Source organism: Paroedura picta, chromosome 3 (genome assembly GCF_049243985.1).
Source record: "Paroedura picta isolate Pp20150507F chromosome 3, Ppicta_v3.0, whole genome shotgun sequence".
NCBI lineage: Eukaryota > Metazoa > Chordata > Lepidosauria > Squamata > Gekkonidae > Paroedura > Paroedura picta.
This window is the reverse complement of record NC_135371.1, coordinates 35,315,122-35,336,083: the sequence shown is the minus strand read 5'-3', so window position 1 is coordinate 35,336,083 and position 20,962 is coordinate 35,315,122. Positions and strand designations below refer to the sequence as shown.

Here is a 20,962-nt window from a genome sequence, read left to right as displayed (position 1 = left end):
TAGACAGGGCACCACCATATTTCTACTTGCACGGGACAGTCTCTGGAGTGTGGGGATGTGCCATTTGGAGTGGTCCAGATTGTTTTGGGGTTCAGCCTGGCCCCAGTTGCTGGCGGTGTGATTGTCCCGGAGACACCCGAGTTTAGATTAGCTGTCTCATGAACTGGGCTTCGGATCAGGAAGCAGTGCATGTTCTTTCGAAGAGGGAAGTCCCCTGAATCTGGGTGTGCATAAACATATGGTGGTCCAAGCCCTGTTTTGTGGTGTAGCAGGCATTTCCTTATTCAAACCTCCCTTGTAATACAAGCCTCTTGAGTGGGGGTATCCAAAAACCTGCCCCTGGCAGCAGAAGCAATGTTTGGACTGGACACCACGATATGTCTGCTTGCAAGGGACAGTCTCTGGTGTGAGGATGTGTCATTTTGGGGTGGTCAAAGGATTGTTTTGGGTGCAGCCTGGCCCGAGTTTCTGGCTGTGTGATTGTTCTGGGGGCATGCAACATTGGAGCAGCTGGCGCAAGAACCAGGGTTTGGACCAGGAAACAGAGCATGTCTTCTCGAAGGGGGGAGTCACCTGAATGTGTGTATGACCTGTGGTGATCCAAGCCTTATTTAGGGGTTCAGAGCTCTTTTAAATATTGATGGTTAAATGATCTCACAAATAACAACAAATAAGGAATAAGTAACCAACTTCAGCCTCCTTCACGTAACTCCTGCAGGTCATCATGTAATTGCAAAGTCATGAGTGCCACTTGCAGCCCCTAGTATAATATAATCGAATATTTGCCATAAAGGAGGGAACAAAAAGAAGAATGGTGAAGAGGATATATGGGGAAGAATATGAATTTATTCCGATTACATGTACTGTAATTCTCTCCCCAGCCCAGCCTTCCTCTCATTAATATGTATTTAGTTGTGAAATGGACAAAGAAGTTCCACAATCATGGAAGTTCTGGGTGGAGAGATTCCTGAGAACTCAAGCCATGCAGGCTGTGGTTCAGGGCTTGGAAATGCGGAATGGTGGGAGGGAAAGTTGGGATGTGAAGAAGTGGTACAAAGACCAAGACTTAAGGAAGACCAAGGACTTAAGGCATCCTTAGAGCCACTCAATTGGGTCGCCCCACAGGTCTCAAATAACAGAGCAAAGTTTGAGTCCAGTAGCACCTTTAAGATTAACAAAGTTTTATTTAAGGTGTGAGCTTTCATGTGCAGAGCACACTTTGTCAGACAATGAAATGGGAGTTACAAGACCACATAAGTAGAGCAGGGGTTTCACATTTTATCACGCTTCCCTCTTTGGCTACTGAAAACATCCCATCTTGGCTAGTTAGGCAGGGTCAGCCCTGGTGAGTATCAGTAATGGGAGATCACTGGGGTGCAGCCTTCTCCTAGTGTCTAGCTGAGCATCTGTCCTGGGGGCACCCCGCTTTGGAGCAGTTGGTACAAGAACCAGGCTTTGGACCAGGAACCAACATGTCTTCTGGAAGGGAGAAGTCCCCTGAATGTAGGGACATGTCATGGTCCAGACCTTATATGGAGTGCAATGGGCATTTCTTTATTCAAATCCCCCTTGTAATTCAGGCCTCTTGGGCGTGGTCTAGAAAAATTCTCCTGGCACCAGAACTGATGTTTCAACCTGACAACACCATACATCTGCTTGCAGGGGACAACATCTGGAGTGAGCAGATGTGTTGTTTGGGGTGGTCCAGGGATTGTTTTGGGGTGCAGCTTGGCCCCAGTTCCCTGTGGGAATGTCCTGGGTACAGCCCACTATGCAACAACTGGTGCAAGAAATAAGCTTTGGGACAGAAAACAGCGCATGTCCTCTCCAACAGGAACATCCCATGAATGTGGAGGTGTATGACCTGGGTTAGTCCAAACCTTACTTTGGGGTCCAGGCCTCTTTTAAACATTGTTGCTTGGATGTTTTCATGAATAGGAATGGATACGGAATAAGCAACCAACTTCAGCCTCCTGCCTGTCCCAGCTTGCTAGTCAGAAGCCTGCTATTTTCCCTGGGAGGAAAGAGTGTCAGTGGGTAGGGAGATAAGGAAGGAAGGGAGAATGAATAGGGAAGAAACGATGCTTTCAGGGAAAGAAAAGATGAAACAGTGGGAGGGGGGCAATTAGGAGACCTGGGTTTGTTTGTTTGCATCTTGCTTTTTACTACTGCAAGGAGTCCCAAAGTTTGCTTACCCATCATCTCCCCATAGACAGCCTGTGAGGAAGCTGAGTCCGGGAGAGCTCTGAAACTGGCCCAAGGGCACCCAGCTGGCTGCATGTGGAGGAAAGGGGAACCAAACACAGTTCTCCAGATCATTGGCCTTCACCATTGACCACAACTACACCAGGATGCCCTCCATAAGTCCTCACATATCTCCTGCTGGTGGAGAGAAAGAAGAACGGTGGAGAGGATATTTGGGGGAAAAGATGAATTCATTCTGATTACTTGTTCCTGGGAAGTGTGCGTACTTAAGTTTGATTTGTCATGTAAAGATTCAACTGCAACAGTACAAATTCAGCCTAAGTGTTGCGAAATGCACAGGAAATTCCGCCCACAGAGCTTCCTGAGAACTCTGCTCATGCCGGTTGTGGTTAAATGCTCAGAAATTAGGAAGGAAGAGAGGTGGGAAGCGAAAGTATGGAACCAAACCAAAGTAAGCTCAGCGGTTGCCATTGCTTGTAGTCTCTGTGGAAAAGCTGTGGCAGAGAGTGGCATTGCGTTCAGGTAAGAAAGACTTTCTTTTCACAGCTCCAGTGTACATGGGGGAACCAATGGAATTTGCCTGTGGGTTGCCAGTTTCAGTAGCAACTCAGCCTGAGCCTTCTTCTCTCCCCCCACCCCCTCCCCAGCACTCACATCAGGAACGAGGTCTGGAGGTCATTTTTTCTTTGGAAATGAGTTAGTGGTTTACGTCTGGTATGGCTAGACCAGACTACAGACAAACAGCTAGGAGTTCACGTGTTTTTTTTTCTACAGAGGTGAGGAAAGATGCGGGAAATGGGTTTGAGGACAGACACAAAAAATGAGTGCAATTGCATGTCATTGACCTTTTATGCAAGGCCTGTTGCTTGAATGGTTATATGAATAGGAATGAATAAAGAATAAGTAACCAACTTCTGTCTCCTGCCTGCGGGTCAGAACCCTGCTATTTTCCCTGGGAGGAAAGTGTGGCTGTTGTTGGGCAGGTATGAAGCAAGCAAGCAAGCTTCTCCCCGCAAGAGAAACTCTGCAAACTTAAGTTTGATTTGTCGTAAAGATTGATGCAGCCGAAGTGTTGCGAGAATCACAAGGAAATCTGCCCCCCACTTCCCCCCCCCCCCCATTAGTATTTAGTTGCCAAATGGACTAGGAATTGCGCCATTCCGGGAAGTTGTGGGTCTACTGATCCCGGAGAACTCCGCCCGCGCAGGCCGGGGCAAAGTACTCGGATATGAAAGAGGGAAAGCGAAACCAAACCAAGCCCAGCGGTCGCCGTTGCTTGTAGTCGCTGAGGACTTGGAGAAGAGCCGTGGCAGAGGGCGGCATGGCGTTCAGGTGAGAAAGCCTCTCTTCCCACACCTCCAGCGTGGGGGGGGGGGGGACGCCGGGGATTTGCCCGCGGGGTGCCTGTCCGGGCTGCGTGTTTCAACAGCAAATCCACGCAAGCCTTCTCCTTCCTGCGCCGAGTGGCTCCCCCCCCCCCCCGGTCGCCCTCACATCAGCCCGAGGTCTTCGAGTTCGTGGTTTACGTCCGGGGGGAAACGGCTGGGATTTCAGATGGTGTCTTTCTTCTCCAGAGGCGGGGTGGGGGTGGTGGCGGCGAGGGAAATGGTTTTGAGGACAGACACAGGAAAGGTGGGGGGGGGGAGGAACGCTGCGGGATTGCGTGTCATTGTCAAGCAGGAGCCAAAAGCTCACGGGGGGGGTGTGTGTGTGAAGCTATTCAGTATTGTGCCCCCCCCCCCTTTGGAGAGCTGAAAGTTAACTGAGAACGTGTTTTTAAAAAGGGAAATACAGAGGAAATAAGACTTCAAGGTCTGTTCCTGTTTGAGTCCGGTTTGAGTCCGGTGGCACCTTAAAGACCAACAAAGTTTTATTCAAGGTGATCGCACTTTGTCAGGCAATGACGTGGGAGTTACAAGACCACAAAAGTAGAGCGGGGGTTTCGCACCTTCTCATCCTTCCCTCTGGCTACTGTAAATGCTGGATGGCAGGGTCAGCCCTTGGTGAGTATCGGTAATGGGAGACCACCGAACAATACCAAGGTTGATACTTGTTAGGCAAAGGCAGGCGATGACAAGCCATCTGTGCAGGTCTCTTGTCCGGAAAAGAGGATTATTTGCCTCCAGGTGGGGCCTGGAGATCTCCTCTTACAACTGATCTCCCAAGTACAGAGATAACCCCCGGAGCAGTGGTCCCCAACCTTTTTATCACCGGGGACCACTCAACGCTTGACAATTTTACTGAGGCCTGGTGGGGGGGGGGGTAGTTTACTCCTCTACTCTCAACCACTGCCCTAACGCTCTCTGATCGCTATGGTAATGTTTAAACATCCCTTCAAAATAAGATACAGACACGCCAGAACAATGAACATAAGGAACATTTTATTTTCATGGAAATTTTAACTCATGACAATGACAAATCAATGGGAACCCTGAGCTTGTTTCTCTGCAACTGGGAGTGATGGGAGACAATGACACCCGAAGTGTGTTGTAAAGGGCCGGGGGGGGGAATGAAGTAAAGGGCCGGGGGGGGGAAAGGCATCCTTTGCAGCCCACCTCCAATTAGTTGACAGGCCATATGTGGTCCGCAGCCCACAGGTTGGGGATCGCTACCCTGGAGAACATGGCAGCTTTGGAGGGTGAACTCTGGCATTGTGCCATGCTGAAGTCCCATGTACTCTCCAGGGCACACCCCTACAGTCTCCTGATATTTCCCAGTCTAGGGCTGGCCCAAGAGGGTTTTTTTCATAAGTCAGCTGTGACTGGATGGTGAAAACACAGTTGCCAGTCTCCGTGTGGGGGCTGGAGGCCTCCTGGATTTATAACTGATCTCCAGGTGACACTCATCAGTTCCCCCAGGCCAAATGGTTGCTTTGGAGCATGGACCCTGCAGCATTATAGGCTGCTGAGCTCTTCCCTCCTAAGGCTCCAACTCCAAATCTCCAGGATTTTCACTCCTCACAACTGACCACCCTAAATATTCTCCCGGAGCTAGGGTTGCAAACTGCATTTGGAAATTTTGGAAGATTTGGGATGGAACTTGGGGTTTGGGGGGTTTAATGGTAAAAATATTGAGGGTAATACTGGGATTTTTTGTTTCTATCAATATCTTAACTGGAGGAAATAAAATGAAATTATTTTGTGGAAGTTGGTCAATTTACACTAATCTCCCAGTCAGAGTTTGTTGCCAGGTGGCAACAGCAGTTTCTTAGTTATTTTTTTCTTATTTCAAATAGTAAGATATACCATATTTTGTAGTAATGCTGGATATGTTTACTTACATATTACAGAATAGTCAAACACAATCTTTAACAGAAACCTTTTCTCCAAGGTAATAATCTGGTCTTCAGAGATACCTTTTATTTTCCCTTTGTTCACATAACATTAACAATTTGGTTACTACATTGTTTCATTTGATATTCACAATATAGATGTAGGGATTACTTTACACTACTTCCACAGTGTGATGAGAATGTTGAAATTGAGGGGTTCCAGCATGGCTTTTCTTAATGTTCTTAATGATGAGACTTATGAACAACTTCTTTCAGTCTCTTGAGCTTTTGTAGAGATAGGTTTTTTTTATTATGTTCAGTAGAAGCAAAGACTTCATTCATTTTACCATAAAATCTAAATTTCTCTGTCAAGTCATATTTTGTAAACACACTATGCTTGCCCTTACTGCTGCTCCATGTATTTCAGTTGCTTTATTTATTTGTGTACAGCGGTCATTTTGCAAGATACTGACTTTTTTCTCCTTTCACTTTCTCCTACCAGTGCTTCTTCACACCAGAATTTTGGAACTTTCAATACGATGCAAACCCAAGGGATGCCTGGTATGAAAACTTAACCATCATTGATGTTACTGTAAACATCTTGATTCTGTAAACGTATTGAATGTTATATGAACTAAAAGGAGATTCATGCAAAACTGAATACAGCTTCAAGAGTGTACCTGGCTTGAAGCTCCCAAACACTTGTGCTAATTAATCCAGAGTCATCCTTATCCATGGTTCCTCTATATATTTGTGAATCAGCCTTGGGGTGGAACGTGTCTTGCTGTACAAGTCGGAATAGGGCAATCATGATGCAGCCAGCTGGCTGCACCTTGATTGGCCCTGCCGCTGCGGCTTCCGTCCTCTGTCCATGGAATCTAGCCTCTTTGCTCTCAGCCACGCCTTAGTGCCTGGAGCCAGCAGCAAGTAAGGGGAGAGGGTCCTGGGCAAATGGTCGTGGTGGAGGGCCTGCTAACAAGGGCCTCTTGGCCTGCTGACTGCCTGCTAAGGAACTCTGTTCCTAGGAACGGGCTTTGAAGCTACTTATCATTCATATTCACTAAAGTGGATTATATTCCCCACAATTTAACTCATTATTACATTTAAAAGGTTGACAAAAATTAGTATGAAGAATTGATTAAAGCACTGTAACAAATTCCTCTTTGTTTATTTTATTCTCTTACTTTCCCCAGGAAATTTTGTATACTATGTATGGGTGTTCCATCTCATTTACAAAACCAGCCATTCTGTGATGTTTTTCTTGCAATTTTATGGGAAGGGGAATATATAATGCAGATCAATTTTACTGTGATTGCTTCCATATGGTGATGCTACTCTCTGTCCTGGGACATGATGGGCACAGGGCAGATCAGCCAAGCCAATGCGTGAGCAAGGCAAAACCAGCACAGTTTGGTCAGAGTCTAGTTCCTAAGTCATGAAAGGAGCCCCTGGCTTCTGACGTACTCATATGGATTGGCTTGACCACACTCCCAGAATCCCCCTCTACCACTCTCTTTGGAGTATTTTTACTCTTGCTCCCGCTCCTGTTCTCCCAGACTACCCAAACTATCTGCTCTCTGTGGTTTTATCTCATCCCTGGTGTTGAGACTATCATGCCAGAACCTTCTGGCTGCTAGGGGCTAAATTGTAAAATTTAAAATATCCTTTGAACAAGGAGGGTGGTCTGCTGGGAATGATAATTTGTGCCAAAATCTTGCGTATAATTACCCTGTGTTCCTGTGTTCCATTACCTTGATGATGCCTAGTTCCCTGTTGGATTCTGCTTGAATAAACTGTTGAGTGGAATTCTCTGCATTTGTTTTCCTGGGTTCAAATATGCTAAAGGTTGTGGCAGTCAGCAATTCTGCAACAAGAGCAATTTTGGGGTGAATCCAAAATTCAAAGTCCAAGTCACGAGGCAGTGTCAGGGGTGGTGAGATCAGGAGTATTGTTCTTTGGACTGTTGTTGGAAGGTTTTCAAGAAAGTGACTTCTCTCTCTGTACAGAATTTTTACAACTGATATTCCTGATATCAACTTTTTACTCCTCTGTTCCTTTGCAGGATATGGATTTATACCCCCTCCACCTTATTCAGCTCCTAAGAATGAAGACCATCCAGTGCATAGGAACTGGAAGTAAGATATGCATCATGCAGTGTGATGTGGCCACTTTCGCAGAAAGAAGAATAAAATGCTTTGAAAGGGGGAAGTTATGAAAAAGCAGGGCATGAAAGAATGACCTCAGATAAGACAGAAGTCTTGTATTCTTTAGCTGACTTCATTTCCCAGCCTACAACATGCTTTGTACAGGACAAATAAGCATGTGATGTCAAGTCACATCCAACTTATGACCCAAGCAAGGGGATTTCAAGACAAGTGAGAAGCACAGGTGGTTTACCACTGCCTTGCTCCGCAGAGTCTTCCTTAGCAGTTTCCCATCTGCTTACTCTTCCAATGTATGATGAGATTCACCTGTACTATACCATTCCACATTCCAAACAGGACTATACTGTCTCTAACACAACACATACAGTTTGGGGTGGGTTTAAATGTATCTTTGTCACCAGTTTAATTTTATATATATTTTTGTTTTAAGCTCTTCCTCTATTTCTGCATGCTGGCAGGGGCTCATGGGAATTGTAGTCCATGAACTTATGGAGAGCCACTGTTTGGCCACCCCTACTATAGAGCTTCAGAATAGGGTTTTGGACTACCATGTATGATTATTCTGTTTCTCCCCGGTCCCTTTCCACAGCATTCCTTGCATTTCCGAAGATGAAGCCCGGGAAGCTTTTCTTGAGTACGCTTCAAGTAACTGCTGTTACAGCAGCAGCCCTGCACGAGAGATGGTGTGTGAAGATCTAGCGGCATTCAACACTTATCGAGTAAGCAATTTATTCTCTTCTAATCACCCAATTTATTTACTATGCACTGACTAGCTACATTTATTGCTAATGAACAAATTGTCTCTTGGTGCTGGCTTTTTAGCCCATTATGGTCTGATGTCATGTCATCAGAGAGTTATAAAATGGGAACACCCTGGTAGAAGTCTAAGGGTTTGGACTCACCACTAATTTTCACTGATGGAAGGGACTTCCTTGCCTCTCCCTCTGATAGTGGACTAAAATATACCCCCATGCTATTAGCAGTCATAGTTGTTGACACATAGTTGTGCTTTTGGTAAAGATCCCAGAGATAATGTCAACCACTTAAATCATCCAAGAAGCACTGTATAAATGCTAAATTTAAAAACTGCAGATTTTGTTCACTGTATTGTTGATGGTTTCTTTCTCTTCCACATTAGGTCTAGGTTTTCTCAATTTTAGTTCTGATTTTTTTCTCTCCTGCAAACCACACTAAAGTGTGCCTGCAGGGGATGCTCCTATTATGGCATGTGTATTGTTCAGCTACGATATCTGTGCTCAAAAGTGAATTCCCAGGTATGCGCAGGTACAATTTAGATTGGGACTGTGAGGCAGAAGGGCTTATGTTTTCTCCTCCCAACCTGAAATTACTCAGGGAACTGTCCTTTGGCCACCGGAGAAACTTGCATTGGTGCACAACACTTTTTCCAATGAGGCTATAATGATTCCCCACTTCCTTTTCCTTTCTTGGCTGAATAACCCCTTTTCTTTTCTTTTTTCTGTCGGTCCCACCCAGTTGTTTAAATGGATATGTGGTCAAACAGCCTAGGAAATTGAGGAACCAACAATAATATTTTGGTTTAGGTCAGATTATTGCATAAGAGAGACTGATAGTAATTCAAAACAAACTGCTTTAATTCACTTTTATAGAGATGGTCAGGTAGGTATTAGATTTTAAACTTACCGGATCAGCTGAAATGTATATAACTATAAACAATAGAGTGTTTGGCTCAAGGGATTTATGCAGACCGGTTATACAGACCAGTGTCTAAAACTGTGGAGAAAAACACTGGACAGTTACTACTTAAATGAACAGGCATAAGCTTCTTTGTCTCAAAAAGATAAGTTCCAGTTTTCCTCTCAAACTCATGATAGGGACCAACCACTTTCACTAGGAGCTATTTCCATAAGGGAAGGACTCCTGGCCCCACTCACCTAATTCACGGCCCTCCTTGATCATTCTGCTTAACTAACTTCTTAATGGACCTAAGTGCCACTCTCCACTGTAGCGTTTCATTTGAACCCCCAGTCAGTCAAAGTTTTCAGACGGGTATAATGGTCAACAAATGGTTTATGTGCTACACTGGTCTGAACCTTGACTGACAAGAGAGTTTGAATGGAATTCTACAGTGGCAGTTAGTTCACATAAGAAGATTGATGTCCAATACTTGTGGAGTTATAGAAAATATATTTGAATGGCTGAAAAAGTGTTGGATCCTGTGATCTATCAGCACAAAGTCATGTTTTCAGCAATTAGGATAATTTCTAGACTGCCACAAATATTGCACATCAAATATTTGCCTAGTGCTACAGTTATCTTTAGTAGTTTTTGCAATTTGGAATTATTACATGTGAATTATTACATGTGATGGTGCACTTTTTATATTCTGTGATTTTAACTTTGTGGTCATTGTATTCTATGGCATGATCAAATATTGTTTCACTTCATAAGAAGCACAATAGAGGTTGCATTTCTTGCCAGCGCTCTCATAGATCCTCTAGCACAGGGGTCGTCAACCCCTGGTCCATAGCCCGATACCGGGCCGCGAAGGACTCGGTGATGGGCCGGTGGTGGCCACGCCTGCCTCTCCCCCCCCCTCCGCAGCAAGAAGCTCACCATGCCGCAAGAGAAGCAGACGCCAAAGCGGCCACTTTGCTCGCGGCCCGGCTAGCTTCTTGCTGGGAGGGGGGGGGAAGAGCAGGTGCGGCCACCGGCACGCTGGCGGACACAAACACGCGTGCACGGTGCCCGGCCTTCCAGCTCTTCCCCACCCCCGGAGGCGGTCCTCAACCATAAAAAGGTTTGGGACCGCTACTCTAGCATGTTTCTGAATTCTGTACTGTTTTCTGTTTCATGTACTAGTATATTTTGGAGACCTTCACCGAATCTAGGTCTTTGGAATGCAGGACTAAACCTTATACAGGTAAAAAAAAAACTATTTGGGGTACATAAGGGCTTGTGCTTTTTAATGTAAATTGCTCAAAAGGCAATTGTATCCTAGAGCAGTGTCCTCCAGTTACTTCATGCTTCATTAGTAAAGATGGCCAGGGATAGACAAAGTATGTCAGAGTTCTGGCTGAACATTTTGCATGTAGTGATCATTAAGCACTAACTACTACTATAATTGCAACTAGAGTTTTTATGGGACTCCTAATCTGTTTTCATCACTACCCATCACATAGTTCATCATGTATTTAGACTGGTTACATGTTCATGATTCTGACTAACACTGCAGTAAATCAAGTTCTTAAGCTTTTTGTTTGTTTTGCTTTTGGGGTAACCAGCCTTCAGCATTCACTCAATAGTGAAGATTGGCTGAAGCATGTGAAATAAATGATATTTCTGTTCATAGCAGCTGTTGGTGAAAATTAGGCAAGCTGCTAAATATATGCTTTGGTCTTAGATTTAATAAGCCACTGATCTGTAAACATCTAGGAGGTTTCATCACATGTATTTCTGCAACATCTAAGTGAGGAGTAAGGACTTAAGCTCAAACTTGGCCAACATGACACACATCCTTATACCATGACTAAGCAAGTCTGCCCTTCTTCCTGCCTCTTTTTGTTTATTTTACTCAGTGCAAACTGAAATTATGTGATCAAAAAAGACTATTATCCAAATGGTCCTACTCCATATGGGAGAGGTTGCTTTCTATAATAACGTATGAAATTTCTTTGGGTTCTGTACAATTCAGTGTGTCTGATTAAAAAGAGAGAAAAGGGATGACCAGGAATCAGTGAGAACTTCTGATAACAGCATAAATGTGGCCAACCATTAATCGGATAGAGTCAGAGTGCAGTGGACAGCTCTCTGCTGGCTTGTGTCAGTCCAGCTACCTGGCGTGATCAGGCTGTGAAATATCATCCTGGGCATCATAACTGGCTAAATGGTGTGTACAACTGGCTCTGAAGAAGCCAGAAGGCTTTATTTTTAAAGGCAAGTGTGAAGCAGAAGCATCTCTCATCCCTTGTTATGCTTCCCTTTTTCTGTTTCTCTTCCTGTTGATTGTTTGATAAGTGACATTGCTTCCAGCTGCAGTCCATTTGGTGTTATTTCTTTGAGCCTGGGCCGTGGCACCTTTCAAAGCCATATAACATAGTGTTAATTGCCAATCACCAGAGCCTATGAAGTGGGGTGATCCACATTCTGGCAGTTTCCATTGAGGTGATATCTGGATTGGTTCTGAGCGAACATCTGATAATTCACGCTATGAGGTTATAAGGGCAGAATAGGGCAGAAGGGGAAGGGTCAGAAGCTAGCTGAATGTTCAGTGTGCATGTCACTTAAGGGCTGTGCTATGCCAAGAACATTGAAAAAAGACTGATTTAGGTAACATAAGAGAAGGGCCACTTGGATTAAATGAAATAGATAGCTCGTTTCATTATTTTAATGTTGTTTGACTTGTATTGGTTTTTTCCTAAAATCTGCTTTTTAAAATCCTATCTAATTAAGCATAATGAGGGCATGGTCATTTGTACACCAACTACCCTGTGAAACTTGAGGAGCCTTAAACTCAGTTCTGACAGCAAGCTTAACACATCACTTTCTTAAGGATTTTGCAGACTTATGTATTGTCCAGGTGGCAATGGTCAACTGTAGCGCCTCTTGGTGACACCTGAGCGGGAAATATTTTGTGAAATACGTTGTGTTTTAAATCTCCCTTCAGGCAAGAGGAAGGGTGGGGAATTAATCTTTTTACTAAATAAGGCAGTTTTTAGTATTAAGAGGGCAATCCTAAACAGAGTTGTGCCCTTCCCAGTCCACTGACTACCATGGTGTAGTTCTGATTCAGGTGGGTAGCCATGTTGGTCTGAAGTAGCACAACAAAAATAGAGTCCAATAGCATCTGCTCTTGGACTCTTGTTTTTTTTTGGTGAAGTTCTGTTTAAGATGCTGTAAGGCTATAGCTCAAATAAATAAAAAAACAAGTGAGTTCCAGTTTGGTTGAGGTGAGAGGATGGGATGAGCCTATATTATGTCCAGCATAATCTGTCCTTCTGCCAAAAGCCTAGCCTTTGCCCTCATGAGGAAAGTAAATTGCAAAATCAGGGGTATCTTAGTTGACCCTGCTGGGCTCAGTGGTGTGTAAACACACCATGCATTGAGCTATTCTAGCAAATTTTTTTTTTTAAAAAGCCTTAAAAGAAGCACTCAGTGATTTAAATTGCCAGGTGAATAGGATTTCAGTTTAGAACAGATTTCAGTTCTTGCTAGAAGCTTCCTTGTGCCCTCCCACCTCATGATTTGTATCTTCCTGCCTTTATTTGGAACACATCTGACATCCACGTTGGTAACTGTCGTCAGTAAAAAAAAAAATTGTTTCTTGTTATACTTGCACAATAGGAAGATAAAGCTACCTGAAAGTGTGGTTGCAAGGTCCCCTTGCAAATCATAACTTGAAAATTGCAAGCTGGACCATGAACATCAAAATGGTCTGTGGCAATGCACATAGTGCATTAAATGGAAGCTCACACATGGAGGTCTGGAAAAAAATTCCTCTGAAAAGCCGAGAAGCCTGGGTGGGCCCTGTTATTTACAAAGCTGGCTCCCAATCATGGTTTGTGAAGGATGACATCCTCCAATGTTCTCTAGCATGCCCATTAAAATCTGCCTCACAAGCCCAGGTCTCTGTTCATTCACCTTCAGAAAGGAGATAGATGGCAACCGGAGACAGAATCTCCCCCCCCCCCCATTATTGGCTTCTCAGTTGTGGAATGTCCTCCCCCTCGAGGATTTCCTGCTAACTATCTTGCTTTCTTTTAGGAACCAAGCCAAACTGTGTCTGTTCACTCAGGGATGTTTTTTTAAACATCATTTTAGCCCGGAAATTTATTTTGTCTATATATTTTTTTATATTAGGTTGCATTTTTAGTGCCTTCCAAGTAATTCCTTTACATATTCTGTTATTATTCTTTTCATTTTGTAAGGTACCTCAGGCAGTTTCCTGGAGAGACAGCATGAAAACGTTATAAATAAAGAATTGATTGTATCTGCATTGGTCTACAGCTTTCTTTAATGTCTGTTCTCATTTGATGAAGATTTCTAGTTTTGGACCAGCTGATAGCATGATATAAGTGCATGTATCTGAAAACTGTCCTAAACAACTTTCTTTTGCTACAGGAAAACTTGACATTCCTGTTGTCACAGCTGAATTGCCTTGGAATGTTCCAGTAGCCGTTCCCAAGATGTTTCAGAACAATAGCAAAGAAATCATGATGCCTCACACAAGTTCTATAAAGGTACAGAGGAAATATAGGCATAAAAACCAAGGTGGACGTGATACTCGGAGATATATGATGAATTTTAACTGGCTTTTTAAAAAGTTATGATTATGTCTTGTGAGGCGAAGGCATGCTCATTATTTCCCAGTTTGGTGCTGTGTGAAGGGTCAGTTTTAACAGTGTGAAGGGTCAGTTTTGATTGGCGGAACAGTGTAGAAGTGAAGACAGACCCCTTCTACCCCTTTGTTCTAATCCCTATGGGAAGATACAGACACCTGTCTTGTAGTGCTGCAATTGGTTAAGTCCTAACTAGTTTGATTTTAATGATTTGCACATACATAGTGTGTACTGTGTTTTCTGTATGCTTGTTTTTAATGTTTTAATCTATGTAGGGTTTTATTTTTTATTGTAACCCACCACGACATTTTTCAATAGCGGCGGGTAAGAAATTGAATAAATAGATTAAATAATTCTGGAGTGTATGGCCTTACATAGGCCTTCCCTTGAGTGACTCAGAACCTCCATCTTGTCCTGAACACAGTGGCACAAGTCATTATTGTTGGGATGCCGTGGAAAGCCCATATACAACCTGTACTTGCACAGCTGCCTTGACCCCAGATTCGAGGTTTTAGTTCTTCAAGGCTCTCTGCAGTCTCAGACCTTCCAATCTTCAGGACTGCCTCTTTCATTATGCCCCCCAAAGGGCTCTATGGTCTAGTGGTCAACATCTACTTAGGGTCCTCATCCCTAAAGAGATAAAATTGGCCTCAATCAGGAGACCAGAGCCCTGTGAGACCTACAGCCATTCCACAGGGCTTGCAGCATGGAGCATGGAGGGCTTGCAGCATGGAGTTGTTCTACCAGGCATATATTTGATGCCCAAAAAGAATTAACATCTTATCTCTAGAGACTGCCCCACAGAAATCTGCATCAGCTGGCAAATTTGTACCTAGGATTTTAGGGGCAACATTAGTATAGGTTATATCCTGAATTTTAATGTAAACTTGGTTTTAAATGGTATTTTATACCGTATGATTTTTTTTTAATAATATGGTTTGCCTTAAGTGTTGAGACAGTTTAAGAAATAGATACTGTAAATAAAAATCTTTTAAAAAATAGAATGCCAATAGCAGACTTCTACTTACGATGGAGCTGTGCAAGGAATAGCAAGGAAGATTACCTTTTTCTCCTCCACTTGGTGCCTTTTTGAAAGTGACTTTTTGCTCTGCTGCTAGCATTTCTAAAGGAGGAAAGATGTGTGTCAAAACACTCTTAAAAAAAAGGAAAACTCACAATCCAACAATTAAAATTAAAGAAAACAATAAATAAAACTATGTATATAATGGCTGGGAATTCAGGTTTTAACATAGAGATTTGAGCATATTTCTGGTTGACTGGATAACACATAGGGCCTTATGCGAGCATCTCATCCTGCCCCCCCCCCATTTTAGTGTGGTATGAGGGAGGAAAAATTGGAACCAAAAATGAAGAAGAATTGGTTCTTATAGGCTGCTTTTCTTCTACCAGAAGGAGACTCAAAGTGGCTTACAATTGCCCTCCCTTTCCTCTCCCCACAACAGACCCCCTGTGAGGCAGGTGAGTATGAGAGAGCCCTGATATTCCTGCTCAGTCAGAACAGCTTTATCAGGGCTGTGGTGAGCCCAAGGTCACCCTGCTGGCTGTATATGGAGGAGGAACGGGGAATCAAACTTTGCTCGCCAGATTAGAAGTCCACACTCCTAACCACTACACCAAGCTGGCTTTCAAGAGCTAAAGAACTAGAGCTAAAGAGGAACAGAAAGAAACCATGAACAATACAGGGAGCCAAACGTAGCGGTATTAGTGCTTCTTACTGGAAACAGTTATGAAACACAGGACTAATAAAAGTGCACTCTCTGTCCATTGGGTGCAGCAGATGTCGGAGATCAAGCAAACCTAATTCAACCACATAGGATTTGATGCAGATCTTACCAAAGACTTTTCTTTGCATTGCCGCATGCTTCAATCAAAAGCTGGGCACAGTAGGTCATTAAAATCTACCCCCACCTACAAATAGTAATACGTAAAAATTACCTGTGGCTGAAACATAGATGAAATGTGTCTAAAGAGTTCACATGTGGACTATGCACATAATCATAGCAATAATAGAATCAGTTTTTGCTGCTAAAAAATGAAACAATCGTTTGGATCTGTAACCACTTGCTACACCTAAAAAGCAACATCTTTAGATCAATTAGATCACTTAGCAGCATCTTTAGATCAATTAAATGTGTTTGTAACATATATTTCACCAGCCCACTCCGTACAAGTAATTCTCATCCGTCACTATTATATGAGTGTTTTACAAAAAAGCCATATAAACTTTAAAGATCTTTCAACTTGGAAATAACCTTTGTATGCTCATTGGAATCCCTTAGGCCCTTCAGATTCCATGATATCACAGTGTACCTAAGACTTGAAAATAATATAGCCAATCTGCAGTAACTAAATCCCTGGTCCTAGAAAAGTTACAACTTACGATTTAGAGGACTTTACTATCAAGTATTTATCAAAAATACTAAAAGAATAAATGATGTGAAAGTTATCAAGTTAAGCAAAAAAGAAGGAAAATATGTCTCGAATAATCACCGCTATGTAACAAAATTATTCTTATCCCAGTACAAAGAAGAAAATACTAAAAAGCAAACAAACAAAAATAATTGCATGTTTTGTTTTTTTTGCTTCCTGGTAAAATGTCCTGGTAAAATTTCCCCCTTCAAGGATCGCTGCCTTGTTGTGGCAAGGGGGCTTGCGTAGTTCAGTGAAGCTATGAGCTATGCCGTGCAGGGCCACCCAAGACGGACAGGTCATAGCTGAGAGCTCTGACAAAAGGTGATCCACTGGAGAAGGCAATGGCAAACCACTCCAGTATCTTTGCCATGAAAACTCTATGGACAGTTCCAATAGGTATAACGATATGACGCTGGAAGATGAGCCCCTCAGGTCGGAAGGTGTCCAATATGCTACTGGGGATGAGCAGACGGCTAGTACGAGTAGCGCCAGAATGAATGAAGCGGCTGGGCCAAAGCCGAAAGGACACTCAGTTGTGGAAGTAACTGGTGGCGAAAAGACAGTCCGATGCTGTAAAGATTTTTATTCCATAGGAACCTGGAACGTCAGATCCATGAATCAAGGCAAGCTGGACGTGGTTAAACAAGAAATGAGAAGACTGAACATCGACATTTTAGGAATCAGTGAACTAAAATGGACAGGAATGGGTGAATTTAATTCAGATGACCATCAGGTATACTACTGTGGACAAGAATCTCGCAGAAGAAATGGAGTAGCCTTCATAATCAATAAGAGAGTAGGAAAAGCAGTCTTGGGATACAATCCCCAAAATGACAGAATGATCTCAGTTCGAATCCAAGGCAAACCATTCAACATCACAGTGATCCAGGTCTACGCCCCAACCACTGCTGCTGAAGAGGATGAAGTTGATCAGTTCTATGAAGCCCTACAACACCTTCTAGAAGCAACGCCCAAAAATGATGTGCTTATCATCATGGGGGATTGGAATGCTAAAGTAGGAAGCCAAAAGATAACCGGGATAACAGGCAAGTTTGGCCTTGGAGTACAAAATGAAGCAGGGCACAGGCTGGTAGAATTTTGTCAAGAGAATACAATGGTCATAGCAAACACTCTTTTCCAGCAACCCAAGAGACGACTCTACACATGGACATCACCAGACGGTCAACACAGAAATCAGATTGACTATGTGCTCTGCAGCCAAAGATGGAAAAGTTCTATCCAGTCAATAAAAACAAGACCAGGAGCTGATTGTGGTTCAGATCATGAGCTTCTTGTTGCAAAATTTAGGCTCAAATTGAAGAAAGTAGGGAAAAGCACTAGGCCACTCAGGTATGAACTAAATCATATCCCTGACGAATACACAGTGGAGGTGACAAATAGATTTAAGGAATTAGATCTGATAGACAGAGTGCCTGAAGAACTATGGACGGAGGTTCGCAACATTGTACAAGAGGTAGCAACTAAAACCATCCCAAAGAAAAAGAAATGCAAGAAATCAAAATGGCTGTCTGAGGAAGCTTTACAAATAGCTAAGGAGAGAAGGGAAGTGAAAGGCAAGGGAGAAAGAGAAAGATACACCCAATTGAATGCAGATTTCCAGAGAAAAGCTAGAAGAGATAAGAATGCCTTCTTAAATGAACAGTGCAAACAAATAGAAGAAAACAATAGAATGGGGAGGACCAGAGATCTTTTCAAGAAAATTGGAGATATGAAGAGAACGTTTCATGCAAAGATGGGTATGATAAGGGACCAAAATGGTAGGGACCTCACAGAAGCAGAAGAGATCAAACAAAGGTGGCAAAATTATACAGAAGAACTATACAAGAGCGAGCTTAACATCCCTGATGACCACAATGGAGTAGTTACTGACCTGGAGCCAGACATCCTGGAATGTGAAGTCAAATGGGCCTTAGGAAGTCTGAGCAACAATAAAGCTAGTGGTAGTGACAGCATTCCAGTTGAACTATTCAAAATCTTAAAGGACGATGCAGTAAAAGTGCTACACTCAATATGCCAGCAAATTTGGAAAACTCAACAATGGCCACAGGATTGGAAAAGGTCAGTTTACATTCCAATCCCAAAGAAGGGCAATGCCAAAGAATGTTCAAACTACCGCACCATCGCACTAATTTCTCATGCTAGCAAAGTTATGCTCAAAATCCTACAAGCTAGGCTCCAGCAATATGTGGACCGAGAACTTCCAGAAGTACAGGCAGGATTTCGAAGAGGCAGAGGAACTAGAGATCAAATTGCCAACATACGCTGGATCATGGAGAAAGCTAGGGAGTACCAGAAGAACGTCTACTTCTGCTTCATTGACTATGCTAAAGCCTTTGATTGTGTGGAACACAACAAATTGTGGCAAGTTCTTAAAGAGATGGGAATATCAGAGCATCTTATTTGTCTTTTGAGAAATTTATATGCAGGTCAAGAAGCAACAGTGAGAACTGAACATGGAATCACTGACTGGTTCAAAATTGAGAAAGGAGTTCGGCAAGGCTGTATACTGTCGCCTTGCCTATTTAACTTGTATGCAGAGCACATCATGAGAAATGCGGGATTAGAGGAGTCACAAATTGGGATCAAGATTGCAGGGAGAAATATCAACAACCTCAGATATGCAGATGATACCACTCTAATGGCAGAAAGTGAAGAGGAACTAAACAGCCTGTTGATGCGGGTGAAGGAGGAGAGTGCCAAAGTTGGCTTGAAACTCAACATCAAGAAAACAAAGATCATGGCATCCGGCCCTCTCAATTCATGGCAAATAGAAGGGGAAGAAATGGAGATAGTGACAGATTTTATTTTCCTGGGCTCCAAGATCACTGCAGATGGGGACTGCAGCAAAGAAATTAAAAGACGCTTGCTCCTGGGGAGGAAAGCTATGGCAAATCTAGACAGCATCCTAAAAAGCAGAGACATCACCCTGCCAACAAAAGTGCGTTTAGTCAAGGCTATGGTCTTCCCAGTTGCAATGTATGGCTGCGAAAGTTGGACCATAAGGAAGGCCGAGCGTCAAAGAATTGAGGCTTTTGAACTCTGGTGCTGGAGAAGACTCTTGCGAGTCCCTTGGACTGCAAGGCGAACAAACCAGTCAGTCCTAGAGGAGATCAGCCCTGACTGCTCTTTAGAAGGCCAGATCCTGAAGATGAAACTGAAATATTTTGGCCACCTCATGAGAAGGAAGGACTCCCTGGAGAAGAGCCTAATGCTGGGAGAGATCGAGGGCAAAAGAAGAAGGGGACGACAGAGAATGAGGTGGATGGATGGAGTTACTGAAGCAGTAGGTGCAAACTTAAATGGACTCCGGGGAATGGTAGAGGACAGGAAGGCCTGGAGGATCATTGTCCATGGGGTCGCGATGGGTCGGACACGACTTCGCACATAACAACAACAACAAAATGTCAGAGTTCTCTACAGCACAGTCCATTCCCATTTGATTATATAGACATATATGGACCAACTCCTATTGGAATTAATGTGGATGGGGATTGGTGGTCATGGTGATTTTTCTATTTGTCTGGAGCATGAAAAGTAAATAAAAGAAAACAAAAATAAAATAAAAAGAAGAATATGGTGAAAAACCCACAGGATCTGTAGACCGCTCCAGGAGCGATAAGAATAAAAGGAGGAGAAAGGGCAGGGCAAGTCCGGGATAAAAACTCAAAGGAGATGCGCCAGCAGATGTGTTTCCACATAAAAAATGAGAATGAATAGCTATGATATCAAACAGAACAGGTCCAAATCAAGGCATAATATGCAGGAAGAGACAAGCGAAACACAGAGAGTCATCATGGTGTAGTGGTTAAGAGTGACGGCTTCTAATCTGGCAAGCCAGGTTTGATTCCTCGCCCCTCCACATACAGCCAGCTGGGTGACCTTGGGCTTGTCACAGTCCTGCTATGACTGTTCTCATGGACCAGTTCTGTCAGGATTCTCTCAGCCCTACCTACTTCACAGGGTGTCTGTTGTGGGGAGAGGAAGGGAAGGCAACTGTATGCCGCTTTGAAACTCCTTCAGGTAGTGAAAAGTGGGATATAAAAAAACAACTCTTCTTCTTTACTCCACTACCTTAACCAGAAACCCAACAAAATTTTATCCTTTCAGTTTGACCTTTTAGGCTTGGTCTCACAAAGAACAATGAGTCATAGGGTTAAGTTGCTTAATTTGTCTATAGAAGATTTGAGTTTTCAGTTGGGGTTTGATGGGAGAGGGAGAGGGTCTGCCACATAATTGTTCTGGAAGAGAATTTGAAGTATGAAAGACAGCGAGGGAGAGTGGGGTCTTCTGAGAAGGATGGATGCCTTTGAGTGGCTGACATATAAGAACGAGGTTTACAGCCATGTAGTAGTTGAACAGCCTGAAAGAATAAAGCCACACTTGGTATGAAACTCAACAGGTAACCTTGGGCCAGTCATTTTTAGTCAGCCTAGGGTATCCCATGAGGTTGTGAGGATAAATGGAAAGGGAACACAATACTCGCATCCTGTTTTTTTCCCCTTGTAGTTTGAGGGTCTTTCCAGTATGATGATGTAAACATAGGAGGCAGT

The 20,962-nt window shown here is 43.3% G+C and overlaps 1 protein-coding gene across 2 annotated transcripts in view; it reads left to right on the top strand.

The window, feature by feature from the left end:
* Positions 1-2,521: 2,521 nt before the first annotated feature.
* Positions 2,522-20,962, top strand: part of LOC143831804 (protein SSUH2 homolog) — a 35,483-nt gene continuing 17,042 nt past the window's right edge. Inside the window, exons 1-6 of one of the 2 annotated variants that reach the window (XM_077325261.1) lie at positions 2,522-2,727; positions 5,979-6,037; positions 7,539-7,611; positions 8,231-8,360; positions 10,483-10,543; positions 13,741-13,859. In XM_077325261.1, coding sequence (XP_077181376.1) covers positions 2,537-2,727; positions 5,979-6,037; positions 7,539-7,611; positions 8,231-8,360; positions 10,483-10,543; positions 13,741-13,859 — 633 coding nt within the window. In that variant the 5' untranslated portion in view covers positions 2,522-2,536. Of the gene's footprint in view, positions 2,728-3,375; positions 3,538-5,978; positions 6,038-7,538; positions 7,612-8,230; positions 8,361-10,482; positions 10,544-13,740; positions 13,860-20,962 lie in introns of those variants that run through there. The other variant, XM_077325262.1, reaches the window with a different exon arrangement.